General features: G+C 38.3%; 1 protein-coding gene across 1 annotated transcript; it reads left to right on the forward strand.

The window, feature by feature from the left end:
* The first annotated feature begins 645 nt into the window (after positions 1-645).
* On the forward strand, positions 646-18,328 carry UPB1 (beta-ureidopropionase 1). The gene is made up of 10 exons (XM_009492855.2): positions 646-746; positions 1,483-1,654; positions 3,194-3,281; positions 3,991-4,085; positions 5,326-5,487; positions 9,503-9,672; positions 13,108-13,189; positions 14,043-14,085; positions 15,236-15,390; positions 18,245-18,328. Exons 1-10 carry the CDS (start codon positions 646-648, stop codon positions 18,326-18,328), a joined length of 1,152 nt encoding a protein of 383 aa, XP_009491130.1.
* The last annotated feature ends 671 nt before the right edge of the window (positions 18,329-18,999 follow it).

The raw sequence follows: 18,999 nt of genomic DNA on the forward strand, positions 1-18,999 counted from the left end.
CCTGACTGACATTAACTCTGGTTTTGGGATGAATTCCCAATTACACTGGGCCTCAAAGCCATGTTGAAGACAAAATTATTTTTTATTACTGGCTCCTGTTCAAAGTCTTATTGCAACTAAAACGCTATCTGTGAAAACCATTGCAATTTTATCACTTCTTTCCTATTTCTAAGCATTTTTGTTGAATGGTATCATTAGAAAAAGCTCCTAAAGGTGTTCTGCTTTTAGATGAGTTATTTCTAAGGCTGAGGAGTTGGTCCAGAAGTGGGAAGTGGCCAGGAACGGCCACATCCAGGCCTCTTTAACCTTTTGGGCTATCTCAGGGTTAGCCACCAAAGCACCGGGCGCGCATCCCAACCCGCCCTGACACAACTAAAGGGGACCGGCCCTACTGCTGCCACCTGCGCCATCCTCTCCGCGCCCCGGCCGCCATGACGGAGAGCCTTCGCGACTCCGGGGTTGAGCCGCGCCCGCCAAAACCCCTCTGAGGCGAAAGGGGCGTGGCCCGGCGGGCGCCGCCCGGGGGAGAAGTTCGCGGAGGCGCGCGCGTGCTCAACGGTCAGCGCGCGCCTAACGGTCTGGCGCGCCTCGTCCCGTCCCGTCCCGTCCCGTCCCGTCCCGTCCCGTCCCGTCCCGCGCCGCGCCATGGCGGAAGGCCTGGAGTCGCTGGAGTCATGCTTGGAGCAGTACATCCCGCCCGAGGACCTCGCCGAGGTGAAGCGGATCCTCTACGGGGGCGAGGCAAGGTGCGCTGCTCGGACGGGCTCGCCGCCTTCTCCCCCCGCGGGGGAGGTCGTGTCCCGCCCCGACTCCCTCCTCCCCCTCGGTCTCCGGAATGGACGCCCAGCCTGGGAGTGAGGGGGAAGGAGCCAGTTTGAGGACGGGTGCGCAGGACACAGGGCTGGGCTGAAAGGAAAAAGAAGGGTAGGTCCTGCGGTGCCTGTGGTACTGCGGTGAGGTTAGGCTGTGGTGAGGTAACCGGGGGAGTTTGGAGGTAATCCAAGTTTTGAAGCAGGGCGGTAGAGAGGTTCTATGAGAAGGTAGCTGGAATGAAAGACCTGAGGGCGATAGCTTTGAGGGGGATCTGGGGAGGTCGTATCTTCAGGGTGAGGGAGCTGGAAAAGTGGGGATCTAACACGAGGACAGATATGTTGGAAAGAAAATGTTTATAATCTGAGGGTGGCAGGTCAGAGTTTGTACGTATGCGCTGCTTGATTTCTGTAGCAAGGTAGTAGTGTTTGGAAATCACAACTGTAGAGGAGGACACTGGGAGTTTGCTGCCACAGAGGAGAGCAGTGAGATTTGCATGTGACCTGGCTAGTGCCTGACCGTTCCCTTGTCTGATAGTTGCGTATAGGGCCATGGGAGCTTGGGTGGCTCTGTAGGAGTAGACAGCATTTGTGAACCTTTTGATCAGTTGCGTTCAGAGCAGAAAAGGAGAACATCTCATCTTGAAATGTCTTTGTTTCTTGTTCAATCCAGAAAACTTGATTTGCCAGCTGCTGCTCTATCAGCAGCTCAGGAAAGAGATTTTGAACTACAGGGCTATGGATTTGAAGCTGCTCCAGAGCAATTGAGACGGCCACGTATTGTTCGAGTAGGACTGGTACAAAATAAAATTCCACTTCCCACAGAAACAGCTGTGGCAGTCCAGGTACACAAACTGGGATCTGGGCCATTTCTGTGTAACTCCTCTTCTACCAGGTTGAGAAATAACATGCTTCGGTTGTTGATGTTAGAAACTCCATCATGAAATGTCTGCTGATTGTCCCGCAATATAGGACCCATCACTATCCTAATAGAGCTAACTGTAAGAAATTTGAATGACACGTTCAGTTCTATTGTTTCTCAGAAATATCTCGTGTTGTGTTTACCTAGTGAATTGCCCAACCTGTTTGCAGTTTTTCTAAAGCTAAATATTTAGTCACTGATTTTGTACATGAAAATCCTTTGCCTCTAAAATGAAGCAGAAAATCATTTACCCGAAATCAAAAGAGATAGCAACCCATGGAAACCACAGGTGCAATTCTTGTTTTAATTGAGAAATGTTCCATTATAGGAAAATCCATTAGAGTAAACATAGATTAATAAAGCTGTGTTCATTATTCTTTATACAGCAGTAAACCAAATCTTATTACAAGGTGACCATCATCTCCTAACATCTTGGACACAAAAGCACTGAGGTGATGTATCTAGAAACAGCCTCCTAAAAGTGGCTTTAAAAAAGTGAAAGGAAATGCCACATTTATAAAATCTCCTGAAGTAGTAGTTTTGTACAGTGACAGGACAGAACATTTCTGAGGTAATTTCTTTTGGAAAGATTACCTGTCACAGATGCAAGTAATTAATTCAGTATATGGATCAAGTTTGTGGATTCTTTGTAGCATCTGTTAAAAAGACTAACAGTTATATTAATGCTTTTACCTTATAAATAACTAGTTAACTATTTCTGTAAATCAGTGTACAGTTGTTGAGTTCGTAGGTCACTGCTGACTTGTCTTGCGTCTTTTTTTTTTATTGACACCTGAAAGTATCAATGCGAAGTGCTACACCTATGCTTTAAGTAGAATACTCAAGAAAAAAGTCGTTTGAAACAATGCTTTTTGACTAATTAATAAATGCTTTGGTGTTTTTTTTCTTGGTAATAACCTACTTAGGTCTTTGGACAGAGGGATTTAGAACATGGTTTGGAGTTAATAACTTCTAGAGAGTGTCCAAGATCTACATGTGTGAGCAGGATTTGGAGATAACCAAGGAAATGGACTGTCCTTACCTCATATTTTAAGATTCTGAGTACTTGACTTTGAATTCACATTTACTTAACATAGTTCTGTAGATTGTTTATGAGGAGCAGCAAAATTGTAATTTCTGCTGATTCTGTTAAGATTTTTTAGCTGTTTGCAAGTCAGTCAGCAATGAGTTGCCATATATTTAAATGTTGTAACCATGGAATTAGAATACCAGTGGATTGCTTTCTCTATTTTCAGCATCTAAATGCTTTTAAAAATCTGTATCTAACTCTTTCTATTATCAGTGCTCAGGAATGATAACTTCTTGAGTTATTCCCCCTGAAAGCAATGGGACTAAGTATAGAACAAAATAATATGAACAAAGCTTGTAAAACCAGGCTGTTAATATATAAGGGAGTTAGAACATACAGCTCTTTTCATAGCATGACACTTCTTGCAATCAGGTGGCTGCACTGCACAGACGAATTGAGGAGATTGTGGAAGTAGCTGCAGTATGTGGCGTCAACATAGTTTGTTTCCAGGAGGCTTGGAGTGAGTATTTTCTGTGATTCCTTCTGGGTTGTCAGAGGTCGAGTTCCTTCTATTTTAACAGGTGTCCTGTACTAGAAGTATGTCTTGTAAGTAGACAGCAGAGATCTTCCAAGATACAGCAGTTGACTTCACTGATTTGTTTTCTAAAGGAGAAAACAAAGAGTCTTAGTTTAGCAGAACTGTATGGAAGATGTATATGAAGTCTGTTATATTGAAGACTGGTGTATGCTGCAACAGTGGTATTTGTAGGTGTGCTCCTTCTTCATGTCATGCTTTGTGATCCTTTCCTCATTTTTTTCTTCTAAAGCTTTGGATTTTTTATAGACAGATACTAAAATTTTAAAAATCTGATTTTAATTAAAATGGAGTCTTTGAGGCTTAATAGAGGCAAAAACCAAAATGAAGGCCCAAGTTGTAAAAGCAAGTTATTCACAGAAAGTGTACACTAGTGACTGGGGTGTATTTTGTAGTTTTACCTCTGGTAAGACTTCCCTAAGTATATTCTTTCTCTTCTGCTTTGCTCTGTGTGGGCCCAAAACTCCTTGCTCTTGCTAAAAATATTTTTAAATAGCTTTTGCCTTTAAACAAGGAAAACAGTTGAATCATTCTTAAGTTGTTTAATTTGTTATCTGTATTCATGCAAATGGTGTGTATTTCTTGAGTGACATGAATATTCTTGTAAATTTTGTCTTGCATTGGTGTTTTCCAGCCATGCCCTTTGCTTTTTGTACAAGAGAGAAGCTTCCTTGGACTGAATTTGCTGAGTCAGCAGAGGATGGGCCAACAACAAAATTCTGTCAAGAGGTAAAAAAACAACCAAACAAAAAAACCCCCACATCCAGCCTCCAGCCCCAACCCATAATTATAACTGATTAGCATTGAATTCTTCTTTATGTACTGGTCTTGTACCACTGAGAAAACTGAAATAATCAAAAATAAATTTTCACCTTGCTTGACAAATATTACGTTAGTGAGTGAAGTAGCAATGGACAACAACAACAACTATGCTCAATATTTTTTAAACTACTTTGCATATCTTTTAAATTTCCATTTAAAAGGTGTTTCTTGCATAGAACAGTTGAGCATTAAACAATGCTTGTAGGAATGTGTGAGGAGAAGAATAGCTAGCCTTTTCTGAGCAGGGAACACTTTCACGCACATCTTTTGCATCTCCCTGTGAAATGACACAAATGTAGGGGTCTTTTTATCGACCCAAGGAGATTTGTTACTGTCTGGCTCTTATTTTTCCAGAGGCTGTTGATTGCAAGGGTTGCAGAGTTTATTTTTGTTCTCTGACTTTTTTTTTTAATAAGAAATTTAAATTATTTTCTTTTATAGGTGATTGAAACAACAAAAGACTGTTTCGATGTCAAATTTGTACAGATATGCACTGACCTATTAAGCTTTTGTAGACATCATAATATCTTTAGTCTGATACAGGGCAAGTGTATGTTGCTTCTCACTATGGAAGTTTAGAGAAATAAGAGAAAGAGAAGTGATTTGAAGGAAAAGACAATGTGCTAGTAAACTGACAGTCAGAAGCTGCTATATTTCTCACCTACACCTATGTTATTTAACACTGATAGTTAACATGGTTAATGCTATTTTACATTTCCTTTTTTTTCCCATCCTTTTTATTTATTTTTTTTTTTTTAATAACTGTTTTCAGCTAGCCATGGTGTCTTTCATTCCGGTATATCACTCGTGGTATACCGGAATGAAAGAATGGGATGGGATCAATCTCCTCTTATACCTGTGAATAGATAGAGGTCAGCTTTGTAGTTTGACAATTGCTGTTAGGATGCTTTTTTTCCTGTTGCATTTCTAGTTGAGGGATTCAGGTGGAAAGCTCCGTGATGTATCCCTCTTTGATGAAGAAACTGTGGCGATGTGGACGTGCCAATGTGGGTTAAGCATTAGCCCTTGGTAACAGTCAGAGTCATGTACCAGATGGAAACTTTTTTTAATCCTTCTTTATGAACAAAAAATGAAAATAATTACTGCAGGCTTGTGTGTAATAGAAGAATTGTGTTCATTTGTTTAGCTGGCAAAGAAATACAATATGGTTGTGGTATCTCCAATCCTGGAGCGAGATGAAATACATGGGGGAACTCTGTGGAATGCTGCAGTGGTCATTTCTAATTCTGGAGCTGTCCTTGGCAAAAGTAGGAAAAATCACATTCCGAGGGTTGGAGATTTCAATGAGGTGAGGTGCATTATTGTGATTATCAAGCTAATCTTACTTTGCAGCTCTTGTTCATGTCAGCATGTGTTGTATCAGAGTCACATTGGCAGGAAATGTAATGTATTTCTAGCAAATGTGGTTCGTTAAGTGTCAAATCAGTTTTTCTCAGGTGAAATTATAGTAAGTTAATTTACCAAGAATAGAGAGTGATGACTTTAAAGGACAAATAACACTGAGTCTTTGTCATGTTCTCTTCCTTGGCCTGATGGAAACTACAAAAGTATTGGGGATCTTTAAAACAAAATTTGGTAACTCACAGCTTTGTTACATTAGTTGTGCGTGATTGGCTCAGAAAGTTTTTGCATGTGTGCATGTTGAACTTATTTTAATTTGGAAGGCAATTGTTTCATGGTTCAGGTGTGAGCATTATTTATGGTCTTGATCTCTGTTTCTCTGTGAAGTTGTCTTGGAAATGACAGTTCTTTTGGTTATGTTTCTTTGAGCACAATCCCTTAATTCATTATGCTTCTGACTGAATAGCTGAAGGCATCTTCTGTTTACTAATCATGCTACTTCCACTGAAGCCCCCAGCAGTTTTTAGGCCATCCTCCAGGATCAGCTTCAGAAGCTGAACTGGTAGTAAAGGCAATGTCAGAACAAAACTGGTAGATCTGAAATGTGTTTACCCATCCATAGAATTATCACAAGCAGAAAGATCAGGATTAAAAATTAACCAAAGTCTAAAAATACATTGTTTTACCTAACTAAATCTCTCCTTGACAGCTAAAGTGAGTAATTAACAGAGGCTTTTCTTCTGAACACTGGGGCTAAATACCTTCTGTTGCTTTTGTTCCCTGTCTGAATGTTCCAGTCACTAAACTGTGGCTTCAGAATCCAAACTGCTTTTTTATTAATTTTAAAAGTTTTTTTGTGTCTTGAAACTTTGTTCAAAGACCTCAGGAAGTTTTGACCTGGGCTCCCAGACCTGATCAGACTGGTTTGTGTTTCTTCAGAGGAGGGTGTTAATAGGTTTCTACACAATGGATTTCTGGCACAGGCCTGTCACCAGTGTTGACTTCTATCTTTAACAATTATTTTCATATTTAATATTATTTTATCTGATCTGTCTTTTAGCTAGCAAAACAGTAACTAACAAACCCATATAAAATGCAAGCACTAATAAAATGAATTTTGGTTACTTTCCACATTCTTGATTTGTTCCTTGTGTCATCAAACAAAAAGTAAATTCCTGTTGCTTGTACTAAAATATGATGTCTTGCAATTTTCCAGATACTGTTTTGTGGACCATCAACAGATTCCAAGAATCTTCTTGTTTCCAGCTGTGAAACTGTAATGAAAGGCATCTAAAAAAGGAAAATATTTTTATTTTTCCATGTGAAGTATAAATAGAGCTTCAGTAAGAGTTTTGCATAATTCCTAAAAGGACTTAGTTCTTACAATCCTAAATGCCAGAATTCCCACAAAACTATCCATTTATATCTTGCAGGTATACTGTAATGATTTGACATCTCTTGTTGTATCTACCTCATTATAGAAGCAGGTAGTGTTTACCCAAAACAGTGCTGTCTTTTTAGCTAGTTTTCTTAGCAAAGTGTTAAGTCCATTCTTCTGAGCTGAGTGATTCTGATAGAGGAACTTCAGAAACCATCAAGACTACAGGGAAGGATTATTCTCATCTCTGTTATTTCAATGTTGTTTTCTTTATTAACAAAGTAAACCCCCAAGGAAGGGTTGAATTTGAAATTATTTTTTGTGGATTGTTTCTGTAGAGCAGATAGGAAAAGGAGCCTTGTTAAAATCATCCTTGTTGAATTGGTGAGAACTAAATGGAAAAGGGAAAGAGATTGGTCTGTAACCTATTCAGCCATGTGTGGGAGGGCATATAAATAAACAAAAATCAATCCTTGAGACATCACAGTTTGTTGCTGTGGAGATGATTGTGACCTCTGGTTAGGAATAAAGAAATAAGAACTGATGAATCCCCTGAAGCAACAGCATTTTTGTTTTTCTTTTCCTCTTGTAATAAAAGAAAACTGAGAATAGAAGAAAAAATGGAAATATATTCAATCAGCAGAATTGTTTTGAAAAAGGATTGTGTGAGTGCCCACCACGTGGTGTGGTCTCTACAGACATGAAAGGAGATAAAATCAGTGCCCAAGAGACTGTGTAAATTCATGAGACCTGATAATAAATAAGAAAAATGAGATGTCACACTTATTGGGCATAGTGAACCTTTAGTCCTTCTTTGTTTCAGAAGATGATTCCCCTGTATTTATCATGCCATTCTCCTACACTTAAATGAGGCCCTAGTTTGCTCCCCAGCTGTAACTGTGCTTGCTTTAGGTCTGATGTGGTTCTGCTTCCTTCAAGACCAATGGCAGTGGTTGTTACAATGGACAGATAGTTTCAATAAAAAGAGAATTGTTTTACAACACACCTTTCTTATGTGATAAGAGGCACACCCCATTGGGTCAGACTGGTGGATTATGTATCTTGCTTTTCTGTGTCTGAGATCATCACAGAAAGGTACTATTGGTAATAAGTCTGGCTGCTCTGCAACTTTTGTACTCCCTTGGGATCCATGGTCATTGTATTAGGGATGTTGGGTGGCATGTTCTTGTCTGTTTCATTTCTTATCTGTGGTTCTTTTATCAATGACTTTGTCTAATCCCTTCTGAACTTGGTGATAATACCTGCGTCCACAAAGAAGGAAATTTCAGAAGTGCACTGCCTGCTGCATGAAAAATGTTACTTCGGTTGAAAACAGGCACCAGAGTGTCATTTCAGTCAATACCCACTACTGCTGTTGCTTTGGGATTTCTGTATTCATCTTATCCACTGCCTTTGTGATTTTGTAAATCTCATTCATAATATTGCCCTCAGCCTTCTGTCTGCAGATTGAAGAGCCTTTTTAGTTGCTCCTTACAAGGGAGCTACCCCATCTCCTTCATTATTTCAGTTGCCTTTGCTTATTCCATCTCTAGCATATCCTTATTGAGATGCAGACACTGGAATTGCCCAGAGTACTCAAGCTATGGGCACACAGAATTCTTACAAACCGATGTTTTTTGTTACGTTTCAATACCCTTCCTGTTGATGTCTGAGATTTTCTTGGGTTTTTGACTACTGCTGAGCACTAAGCAGGCAACTGTCAGTGACCCCACACGTACCCTTTTCTTGTATCTGGGAAGAACCATTTCTGTATATTTCATTTAGAATATCTCTGTTAATGTTTGTCTCTCTTGATAGCTGTTAACAATGCCCTGTCCTTCACTTGTGCCTTTTACAGGAACCAGTGCATTTCTAATTGTTTAGAAATGTTTGATATGGTAGGATGAAAGTTCGCAGCATATGGTAAATGGTATCTTTTAAGCCAACAGTTGGCTCCAGTTTCTTTAAGGAGTGTTCTCTAGATTTATCCTGTGATTTTCCTGGTGGTAGTTCCAAGCCTTCTGTTTGTTTAGAGCAATAGGCATATAGGAAACTTAAATTACCAATCTTAGCTATACACTGACATTGCCTTATAGCATTCATAAAATTACTGTGTGTCATTACGTAACAGGTGAAGGTAAAGGAATTCTATGTTCTTTGAATAGTATTCATCATCTCTCTCTTTCATCAGAATCAAAGGATCATGATGACTTATGAAAATTTTCTTATGTGGTAAAAGTACTAAGAGGGCTAAAGTTTGGCAATTTGTGGATCTCTCTTAAGCTTCTGTAGCAGTTTCTAGCTTTAATAGAAGTGTTTCATGTCAAAGTCAGACAGTGCTTAGGTGTAGTATGAGTGAAGGAAACAGAAAGGGGCTTGAATTTGATCTCAGCAGCCTAAGAGAGCCACTTTTTGCTATATACCCATTACAGTGCAGCTATCTAAATGAAAGGTGGTGTCCTCGCTCATGGTCTAATGACTTGAAGCTGGTAATAAGAAATTGGGAAGTGTCAAAGCAATGTTGAAGGTGTTTCTTTTCGCTTTTTCAAGAAGTCTGCATTTGTTGTTTTTTGTTTGTTTGTAGTCTACTTACTATATGGAAGGAAATACAGGACACCCAGTGTTTCAGACACAGTTTGGAACAATTGCTGTGAATATCTGCTATGGGCGCCATCACCCTCTGAACTGGCTCATGTTTAGTATGAATGGAGCAGAGATCATCTTTAACCCTTCAGCCACTATTGGATCGCTCAGGTAAAATATAAACTGATTTAGGCCATTGCACGCTGGGTTAACTGAACCTCCGAGCCCCTCACTGGGGCCTCAGGGACAGCTTGCTGAGGTCTTGGACCCTGAGGTATCACCTCCTTGTCTTGCCTTCACAAAGGAATCTGCATTCTTCTCCGTCTGGAGTTTTGGGCTACAAGTCTGCTCATAGTCACTAATTCTGTTCCAGAACTTCAGTGGTACATTTGCAGGTATTTTGTCTCTGAGACAGAGTTAACCAGCATCCAGCTGGTGTTCTGAAAACTAATGAGAGTTTATTTAGATTATCTATGTAATATTTTTGCTTTATGATAGGCAGTAGTAATTTATATTCAGGCTTAGCTTGCCAGCTTGCATTGTCCACCTAGGAGCCAGTAAGTATGGTATCAAATTGCAGTTTTCAAACCCTTTTCTCAGAAACTTTTTTTTTTCTTTAACTGTTGGCAATTTTGTGATTATCAGGCCTCTTGAACCAGACTGAACCAGTGTAAATTGTTTCCCTTGAGATTAATCTTCTGCAGATTGACAGTAATTGCACCCTACTGACTTGACTTCCTAAAAGAAAAAAGAAAACCAGCTCAGTGAGCTAAGAAAATACACTTCTTAGCTAGCCCATAATGATTAATTTGTGGATTAGATCTTGAATATTCTTTGCCTTTACATTATCAACATCAGTCACATTTCAATGTAATAACCTTTGAATGTGCTGTGCTTCCAAAGCAGTGTCTGACACAGGCTGTGTATTGCTTTGGATACTATAATGTCATGCAAAATAACAGCATTTCTTTGGGGCTGGTGGGGAGCCTTGGTTTTGGTAGAAACCTGGTAGAAATGGTTTTGGGGTTCTTTGTACCACTTGTCTTAACAAAATCACCATGCCTTCCTTTCATTGTCATTGTATTCTGTTCTTTGCCATACTGCTCAATACTTTCAAATTCCAAATTAGACTATTTGTAAATTGAGGTGTGGGATTCCAGAATGTGTCTACACATCAGCTTAACACATAATAGAACTACTGTGCTTTTTCTATTTTTTTTTTTTTTTTTCCTGATAACTAGGCTCTGGAAAGTAATTTAGTATTGTATAATGTTTACATACATATGACTGAGGAAGTGATGGTAGTTTATGCTTAATTATAAATATTAATATTTTTAATCCTTTTCAGCATAAGTGGTTAGCTTTGTATGGGGAGCTGGGGGGAGTGTGGCTTTGCAGAGTTGTTTGGAACAAAAACATTTCCTTTGTGAGTTAAAAAAACATATTTTGGGCTAGCTGAACTGTCTTTGAGTTTCCAGCTCCAAAGATAAGTTTTAGGAAGCTAAGAGGAGCATATTTCATTGTTACTGATAATATTGTAATAAAAGTATAATTTCCAGTAGCAAACAAAAAAAGGAAGACATACTGATCTCTTATAATACTAAAAGTTCTGTCTCATTTCTCTTCTCTCTCCCTTCAGCTGGGCTTGTATGCGTGCACTAATTGCAGAATACTTTCATTTTTATTTCTTTAAACCTAGAGGAAGAGATTTTTCCAGTGTTAGTTTTGTAAACATTAATGTATGACATGTTCAGGCAATATAGACTTGCTAACTGGGTATACAAGCTGATAGAAGTGTTACAAATATAAGAGGAATATCTTTTTTAGCATTTTTCATTTCTTCAGGATTCACCCAATCCCCTCTCTTTACCTGTTTAATATAAAGTTGGAGCTTTTCTGTCTCTGTAACAAGGTCCAAGAATATGAATCCAATTTTTGTTGCTGACAAGCTAGAAAATTCTGAGGACATTGAGTGTTCATAATAGGGTAGAAATGGTGAAAAACACATTAGGCATAAAATTTTCATACCCACAGCCAGTTCAGATGCAGAGAACCATGTATTTACAAACCTGGAGAGTTGAATGGTAGGTTAGATGCAGTATTCTGTCATTCAAACTGCCTTTAATAGTTTTTGGTATAAAAGGTAATTTAGGTTGAGTAATGTTGGAAGATGTCCTTTGAAAAGAGTTGAATGAATACACAATGCTTTTGGGGCATTTATGTCACTAGTAGAATAATATTTGTGATGTTTGTCCACTTACAGCCCATTAACAGGAGAGCAAACAGAAATTACCCTGTTGTCATACAGCATTTCATTGGTACTCTGGGTGCTTCAGGCTCTCCTAATTATGGGCTTTCACTTGATTGGTTTTAAGCATATAATTTTTATTGCAGGAAGAGGACTCTTGAGGCCCATGTAAAAACTGTCTCTGAGGTTGCTTCTTGGCTATAGCCTTTTTTCTCTGTGTCTCTTCTTCTGTGAAATTGTAATTTGCTGGAGCTTTTCAATAAAATCCCTTTTTCTTAGAAGAGCTGGCTGCCAGACTCAAAGCAATTGAGAAAAAAGGCAATAAACCAAGTCCTTTCAATCAGTCCAATGTCCATCTCTTAAGATTCTCAAGTCTGACTGGGAGATTAATGAGTCAGATGCTTGCAACCTTGTCTTGATACTCAGAAGCTGGCAGGTACGTGCTGTCACAGGAGTGTACAAATTACATCACCTTTGTTTTGGAGCTCTGAGTACTTCCAGACCTCCTATTAACTATTATGTATTATAACTATATGTATCAAACTATTTAATAAAAAGAAGACTATTCCAATTTTAAACATCAGTCGGAATTGAAATCTCCTTTGGAAAAGAGGTAGAGGCTTATAAAAGAGAAGGAATTTTTTATTTCTCCTTTCTCAGTTCTTGGTTTTATGTAAATTTGGTGGCTGGTTTAATACATAATTACTGGGAAGTTATCAGGATGCTTTTGTTAAACATGCTTTCTTTTTCATCACCCCACCATGGGAAAATGACTTACTGGAAAGTGCTATGAAAACTGTGGTTGAAATAACAGAAGTAGGAAATTTTGGTGGAAATGGATTTTTCTTTTCCTTTCTTTTTTTCACTATTCCCATAATTAATGGCTTTTTTTCATTCACTGCTGCAAAAGCCTCTCCTGGACCATTTTGGGGAAAAAGGAGGCAACTTGTATGAATCTCTTACAGCTTTGCTGCAGAATGATGCTTTGTATAGTGAAAGTTAATGGAATGTGAAAGCACATGTGTAAATCCTTTGCATAACTTGGGGAGTAAAACATTATACACTTTAATTGCTTTGAAAATCTTGAGATGTGTTAATTTTTTTTCTTTTTTTTGCCATGACAAAGCTGTATTTATGAGGTTATCAGATAGAATTGTTTATACCTATATTTGAGCAGAAAATAATCATAGTGCTTGGCTGTATCTGTGGGGAGATTTTGATTGTAAGAGCAAGATCAGTCTTAGCAGCTAACTTTGGCTTCTTTGACAGAAAATGTACAGTGCGAGACAGTTACAATCTAAATTTAGCTCTGAAGTAGATAAGTAGTGAATACCTGCCTCCTCTTTTGTGTATTGCAGCGAGTCACTGTGGCCAATTGAAGCAAGAAATGCTGCCATCGCGAATCACTGCTTTACATGTCCCATCAACAGGGTAGGAACGGTATGTATCTTCACTTTGTTATTTCATTTCATAATTTAGGTATTGCAGCATGAGTTAATTCAAGATAATGAACTGACTAGCACTAGAATGCATCGATTCCTCTACTGTATAACTACTGTATTAGTGTTTATAATAATGATTTGAAGATGGACAGTGATAAAGAGATTGAGAGCTGCCTTGTTGCTGGCAGCCTACTTCTTGTTGCAGCTGCTTCCTGTTCTTGAATTGCTCTCTTTGTAATAGGCACCCACCCTTTTGCTAATTCTCCTATTTGCTATGGTGAAATCAGTATTCTTTTAGCCAAAATGACTGAAAACGAAATATATCCTCAAGTCAGTGGTACGCAACTGGTTGCTGTTGTACAGATTTGTACAGATACCTCTTTCTGGACACTGAAATTCTATAATGAAAATTAATATTGCACACAATAGGTCATTCTTACTTTCAGATTAGTCCAAATACCCTACATGTGTTCTTTTATAAGGTTCCCTGCAAAAATCCAGACTTGTTCTTGTCATTATGTGAATACATTTGCTTTCTTTTGTGATCCGCAAAGATGCTTTTGGTTAAATGTCTCCTCTTTGCCGCCTCTTTAGGCTTGCGAAACTGGTACAAGACATGTTCCCCAAAGTATATGAACAGCAGGCAGTGATACAAAATGATCTTGTTTTCTAGCCTATCCATCATAGAAACCAGGCCCTTCTGATGACTCCCTTTAGACAGTGCTGATAGCATGCCAGAAAAAATCTTAATAGATTTATATAAACTTCCATACTAAATATGGTAGACTAGCAAGGATTTCTTGAATTAAATGGAATTATACTGCCACCTACAGATTCCTCTTATTTCACAGGAATACTACAAAAATGCCTTTACTTCTGGAGATGGTGGAAAAGGTATGTTCAGAAATCACATTCAGTGGTTGCTAATAATTGTTAACCAGAAAGTCTGAAGAAATGATAGCTCTCCTGCAAGTGTCTATCCCATGACAGCTATGGTAGCTAGTGACTGCCTTACTTACGACTGCTGTTTTGTAAGCTGGAGAAGAGCAGCACTTCCTATTAAAGGTTGTGGTACCACAATATGTGGTCACCAGAAGTTCATACCTAAAGTTTCTGTATACTTTCAGAGGACTAAGAGCTTTGGAGTCAATGCAGTATTATAGGACTGGAAGACAGAAATCCCACAAGTTAGCCTGTGTTGTCAGTGCATGCATGACATTGTAGTTTTAAGACTATTAACAGTAATAGCCCAGCCTGAATCTCTGGCCAAGCCATTTTGCCCTGTTTCACAGATTTGCTGGAAGTTAAAGAAGAGAATGCTCAAAGAAGAGCATTCTCAAAGAAGAGCATGACATTTGCTTGTATGTACTTCACTTGTATGTTGAAACACTATAATTTGTCCTGTGACAACCATGACAGCTTCTGGCTTAATCTGGAGTAGGCCTGAGCCTTTTTTTTAGCTAGTTCTGGAGCTAAGTGTTTGTAGCAGCTGCATCAAAAAGGTCAGTGGTATCCATTGGTTAGTAGTACAACAGATGTGGCTGATTTTTGGCACAAGTCAGAGTTCTGCAATATGAAGTAAGATTTTTTTTTTTTTTTCTTTTTCCCCCCATGCATCAAATCCCAGTGTTTTCCCTTCTGACTTTGTATTGAAAATTGAATGGGTGCATCTCTGTCAGCTGTTTTGGAAATGTATGATTTGACAATTAGAATTCATTTAAATTCTAAATAATGATGAAAGCAAAGTCTTTAGTTCAGGGACTTAATAATGGGAAAGCGTAATAATGCATTATTTAAAAGGCAATGCAGTGAGTTTTTTCCTGTTAATTCGATATATGTGAGAGCTGTACCATGCATGAAAGTAACTACTGGTCAAAACTACAGTTACCTTAAGATCGTGCTGTGACTCTTCAGGATTATCTTGCTTAAAGCACAGTGAGCGAGCAACCCACAAGAAATTGAGCCAGGTTTTATGGGACACTGCATGTTAAGTTGTATGCTGATTTGCCGATGGTGTTACATGCTTTTTAAAAATTTATTTAAGCACACCATGACTTGGGCCATTTTTATGGCTCAAGTTATGTAGCTGCACCAGATGGCAGTCGGACCCCAGGACTCTCTCGCACTCAGGATGGACTTCTGGTGGTAGAGATGGATCTAAATCTTTGCAGGCAAGTCAGTGACAAATGGAATTTTAAGGTAAGCCTGCTTATAAAGAACCAAACTTAGATAGGATATTAGAACAAACAAGCTTTGATAATGATCATACAATTTTACAATAGTTAAAAGGCAGGCTTTTTTTTTTTTTTCCTAATAGTCCAAAGCTTAAACTGTTGGACTAATTTAACAGGATGTTCTGGAGGCCAAAAGCATAAATGGATTCAGAAAAGGAATAGCCAAATTCAGGGAAAGTAGGCCAATAGCTTTTAAATGAAAACCTTAGCCTTTGGTCTGTAAATGTGGCTTGCCAGGAGCTCAGAGGACCGCTAGGGGAAATGTGTGCGGTTTCCTTATGCAAGGTACATAGACACGTGCCACTGAGCTGAGATGGGCCTTTGATCTGACTTAATATGGTAGCTCTTTATATTCTTATAAGCCTTACTTGTCAGTTTTGGTGAAATTTAGTGAAAACCCAAAAACACAAGAATCTTTAAGCTTCTGAGAACTTCCTGTGTGAAAACCTCTTGCAGTGTTAACTCCCTGAATTTGTGGACATGTTGAAGCCACAGAGAAAGAACTGTGTACATTCACCTCTGAAGCATCCTAACACACTTTTGAATTAATATAAACCAGATTAAGATGACTGCAAGCCTCTCCACATGGCTTTAGCAAACTTATTTATTACTTTTTTTTTTTTTTTTTTTTCATTCTGAGATAAAGCTAACTTGGATCATCTGTCCTGAGGGTGTAGTTTGATTTAATTTGTCCAGCAGCAGTGCTGGTTTAAGAAATTGCCACCTCAGCGCTGCAGTTTGCCAACTCTTCAGTTGCGCCAGTACAAGCTATGTGGGGTGCTATATCGTGTACTGGTTTAGTGGAGTGACCAGATATTTTTTTTTTTTTAAACAAATAAACCAACCATGGTCTAGTTTCTTCTTTTAATTGGATCAAGTTTACGGCAGGCCCCACAAATACTCTGTTGGAACACAAAGAAGGCAAGCAAAAGCAGAAGAGAGATGATAACTTCTTAAATAGGCTTTGTTGATGAACAAAGCATTTTGCGTCTGTGGAGACAGGTTCTCATCCTCAGTACTGCTAGAGACTAGAATTTTTTGTATCCACTCTTAAGATCAGCATGATTTGAATCCTAACAAAGACCAGAACTCCTGCCTAGCAACTATCACAATATATGTAGGTTCTTCAGTGATAGTCTAGTATTTAAAATCAGTAATCATTTGCAAGGAATGTCGATTTTTGCACATAATGTTACTGCACGCAGACATTTATTTTATAGAGCTGGTTTATTTGGAACCACCTTGTGCATTGCAGTATATAATGTGTTTTGATTTCAATTTGATGTAAAAATACAAATTTTCTGTGGATTTGAAATGCTGAATAAACTTTTTAATAAAACATTGTCACTTCTTAGCAAGAGCTGAACTTCTTTGGTGATGCTGCCAATCCATATATAGGGACTAAAGACAAAAAGTAATTTCAGGTCATCTTCTGGACAGAATTGCATTTGTTATTTTACAGATCTGTGTGGTAGGTATACAGTTGTTGACATAGTGGAATTAAATTGTGCTGAGAGATTCACAGGTTTTTTAAGTCAGGCAGGCATTTAGTTTTGCTTTGCCACCAAAATCTGAGGCCCTTATTGCAGAGTAGAGATTTAGTGTGTCAGTAAGCACACAGAGCATTGCTTGTAACAGCTCAGTAGGGGTATCTGAACAAAAGCAATTGTATTGATTAGGAAAAACAAACAGTAAAAGCAAAACACTAACCTTTAGCTGTTTTGTATACAATTGCTTATTTTTTGTTGTCTCCAAGTCTTGTGCTTTCAGCACCTTAGTTTAATGTTGATGGTGTGGATTGCTATTGTTGGTCTTTGGGCACATAAGGCACAGCTGTGGCTTTTGTTTATATGATGGGGATCTGTTCCCTTTTCCTCTTATTTGTGGCCAAGACAGAGGTAGTTCTTGATACGAGAGGAATGAGGAAGTTTGAAGTCATCGTTTGTCCACTGCAGAAAACCCTTGATAGCAAGTACGAAACTATTTAACCTCCTCTGGTATCTGAAATTTGCATTCAATGATGCCTGAAAGGGACATTAAGTAGAATGTCTTTGCTAAACTTACAGCACCAGAATAGTTAAACAAATTGTCCTCATTACACTCTGGCAAGAAGGAAGTAGTTCGCCCCTCTCAGAGCCAATGTTGTAGACTCTGCACTTCAGAAGAGGATAGTGCACTACATAAAGTGCTATAGTTCAGGCTCCTAGCTTACTGTATCACCCAAAGCAATGATAATATTTTGTATTAATGGATAAAGTAAGAGCAACCCAAATACTGCCAGTGGCACATACACAAACTGAATGTGTTTCATTCAGGCAGCAGGGTTCATCAGTTGTCAAGGTCATAATATGAAGACATAATTACAGAGACACTCCTTTGACTTTGTTGACATAACTTAAAAGAGAATATTGCTGATGCATAAGAAAGAAAGTCCACCTTTCTGATTCAACTTTCAGCTATCCAGGATAACCAAAATAGCCTTAAGTAATTAGTCAGCAAACATGGCTGCCAATGAAGGAGAGCTGCAAAGCAGGAAGGTGTTCGTTTTAAAGTTTTACTTTTTAGAGTGGAAATGCACTTCTGCACTTTTTTGTGTAGAAGTATAGTTTTAGGCAACACAATGTGAGTTCTTTTATAGAAGTATATTTAGTTTGTGCTAAGGCACTGGAGGTCTTTCATTTTGAGTGAAGTATAATTTTATTGTTTGGGGCAAGTAAATAATATGTCTTTAAAAAAAAAAATGGTGGATAAAAGTATCTTCTTCTGAAGGACTATCTTAGCTCACTAAAAGAAATGAAGCTTTGATTTTTCTTTTCCAGATGACTGGTAGATATGAAATGTATGCAGACAAGCTCACCGAAGCAGTCCAGCCTTATTTTATACCCAATATAATCAAAGAGTAAGAGAGACCATCTCATTAAAATTAAATGTTACATAACAAATTAAAAGGTACTGTTGGATGACAGCTTTACTGTGGATTGCAAGTTGTTATTTTAATGTTGTCATTTTAATTTCCTGTAACCAACTTTTAAATAATAGGATTCAAAACTGTGTGAAGTAAAATAATTGAAAAATGGCTTCTTGGGTTGGTTTTTTTTGTCATTTACACAAATTTGTTCCTTACTAGAAATATATCCAGTAGGAATACAGTGATATGAAATGATTAAATTTATTCAGTACTGTGCTATAGTTTGATGGAGATGATGAGTCCAGAGGACATAAAAATTTTTACATAAGCTTTGCATTATGTGTCTATTTACCCAAATGCAAAATTTAGGGAGAAAGGAGGCATAAATTGTTTTCATCTGTCTTTTTCTAAATTGCAAACTATTTGATGCTGTTCTGTTAGAGCTAAGTAATGTCCCAGACATGTCCTAGTTGTTTGAAGATCTGTGGGTACTGTAAAACAAGACCACTTTGGTTCTTTCTATTTCCCTTTACGTATTACAACCACAGTTGGACCAATGTCTTTTATGGGCTCCTTCAAGGTGCAAAAGTAGTGCTGCAGATAGATGCTTTGAATATCTTCAGAAGCTCAGTGCCGGTGTTGTGAGGCAAAAATAGAAATGCTAGC

This window comes from Pelecanus crispus, chromosome 11 (genome assembly GCF_030463565.1).
Source record: "Pelecanus crispus isolate bPelCri1 chromosome 11, bPelCri1.pri, whole genome shotgun sequence".
In the NCBI taxonomy this organism is placed as follows: domain Eukaryota; kingdom Metazoa; phylum Chordata; class Aves; order Pelecaniformes; family Pelecanidae; genus Pelecanus; species Pelecanus crispus.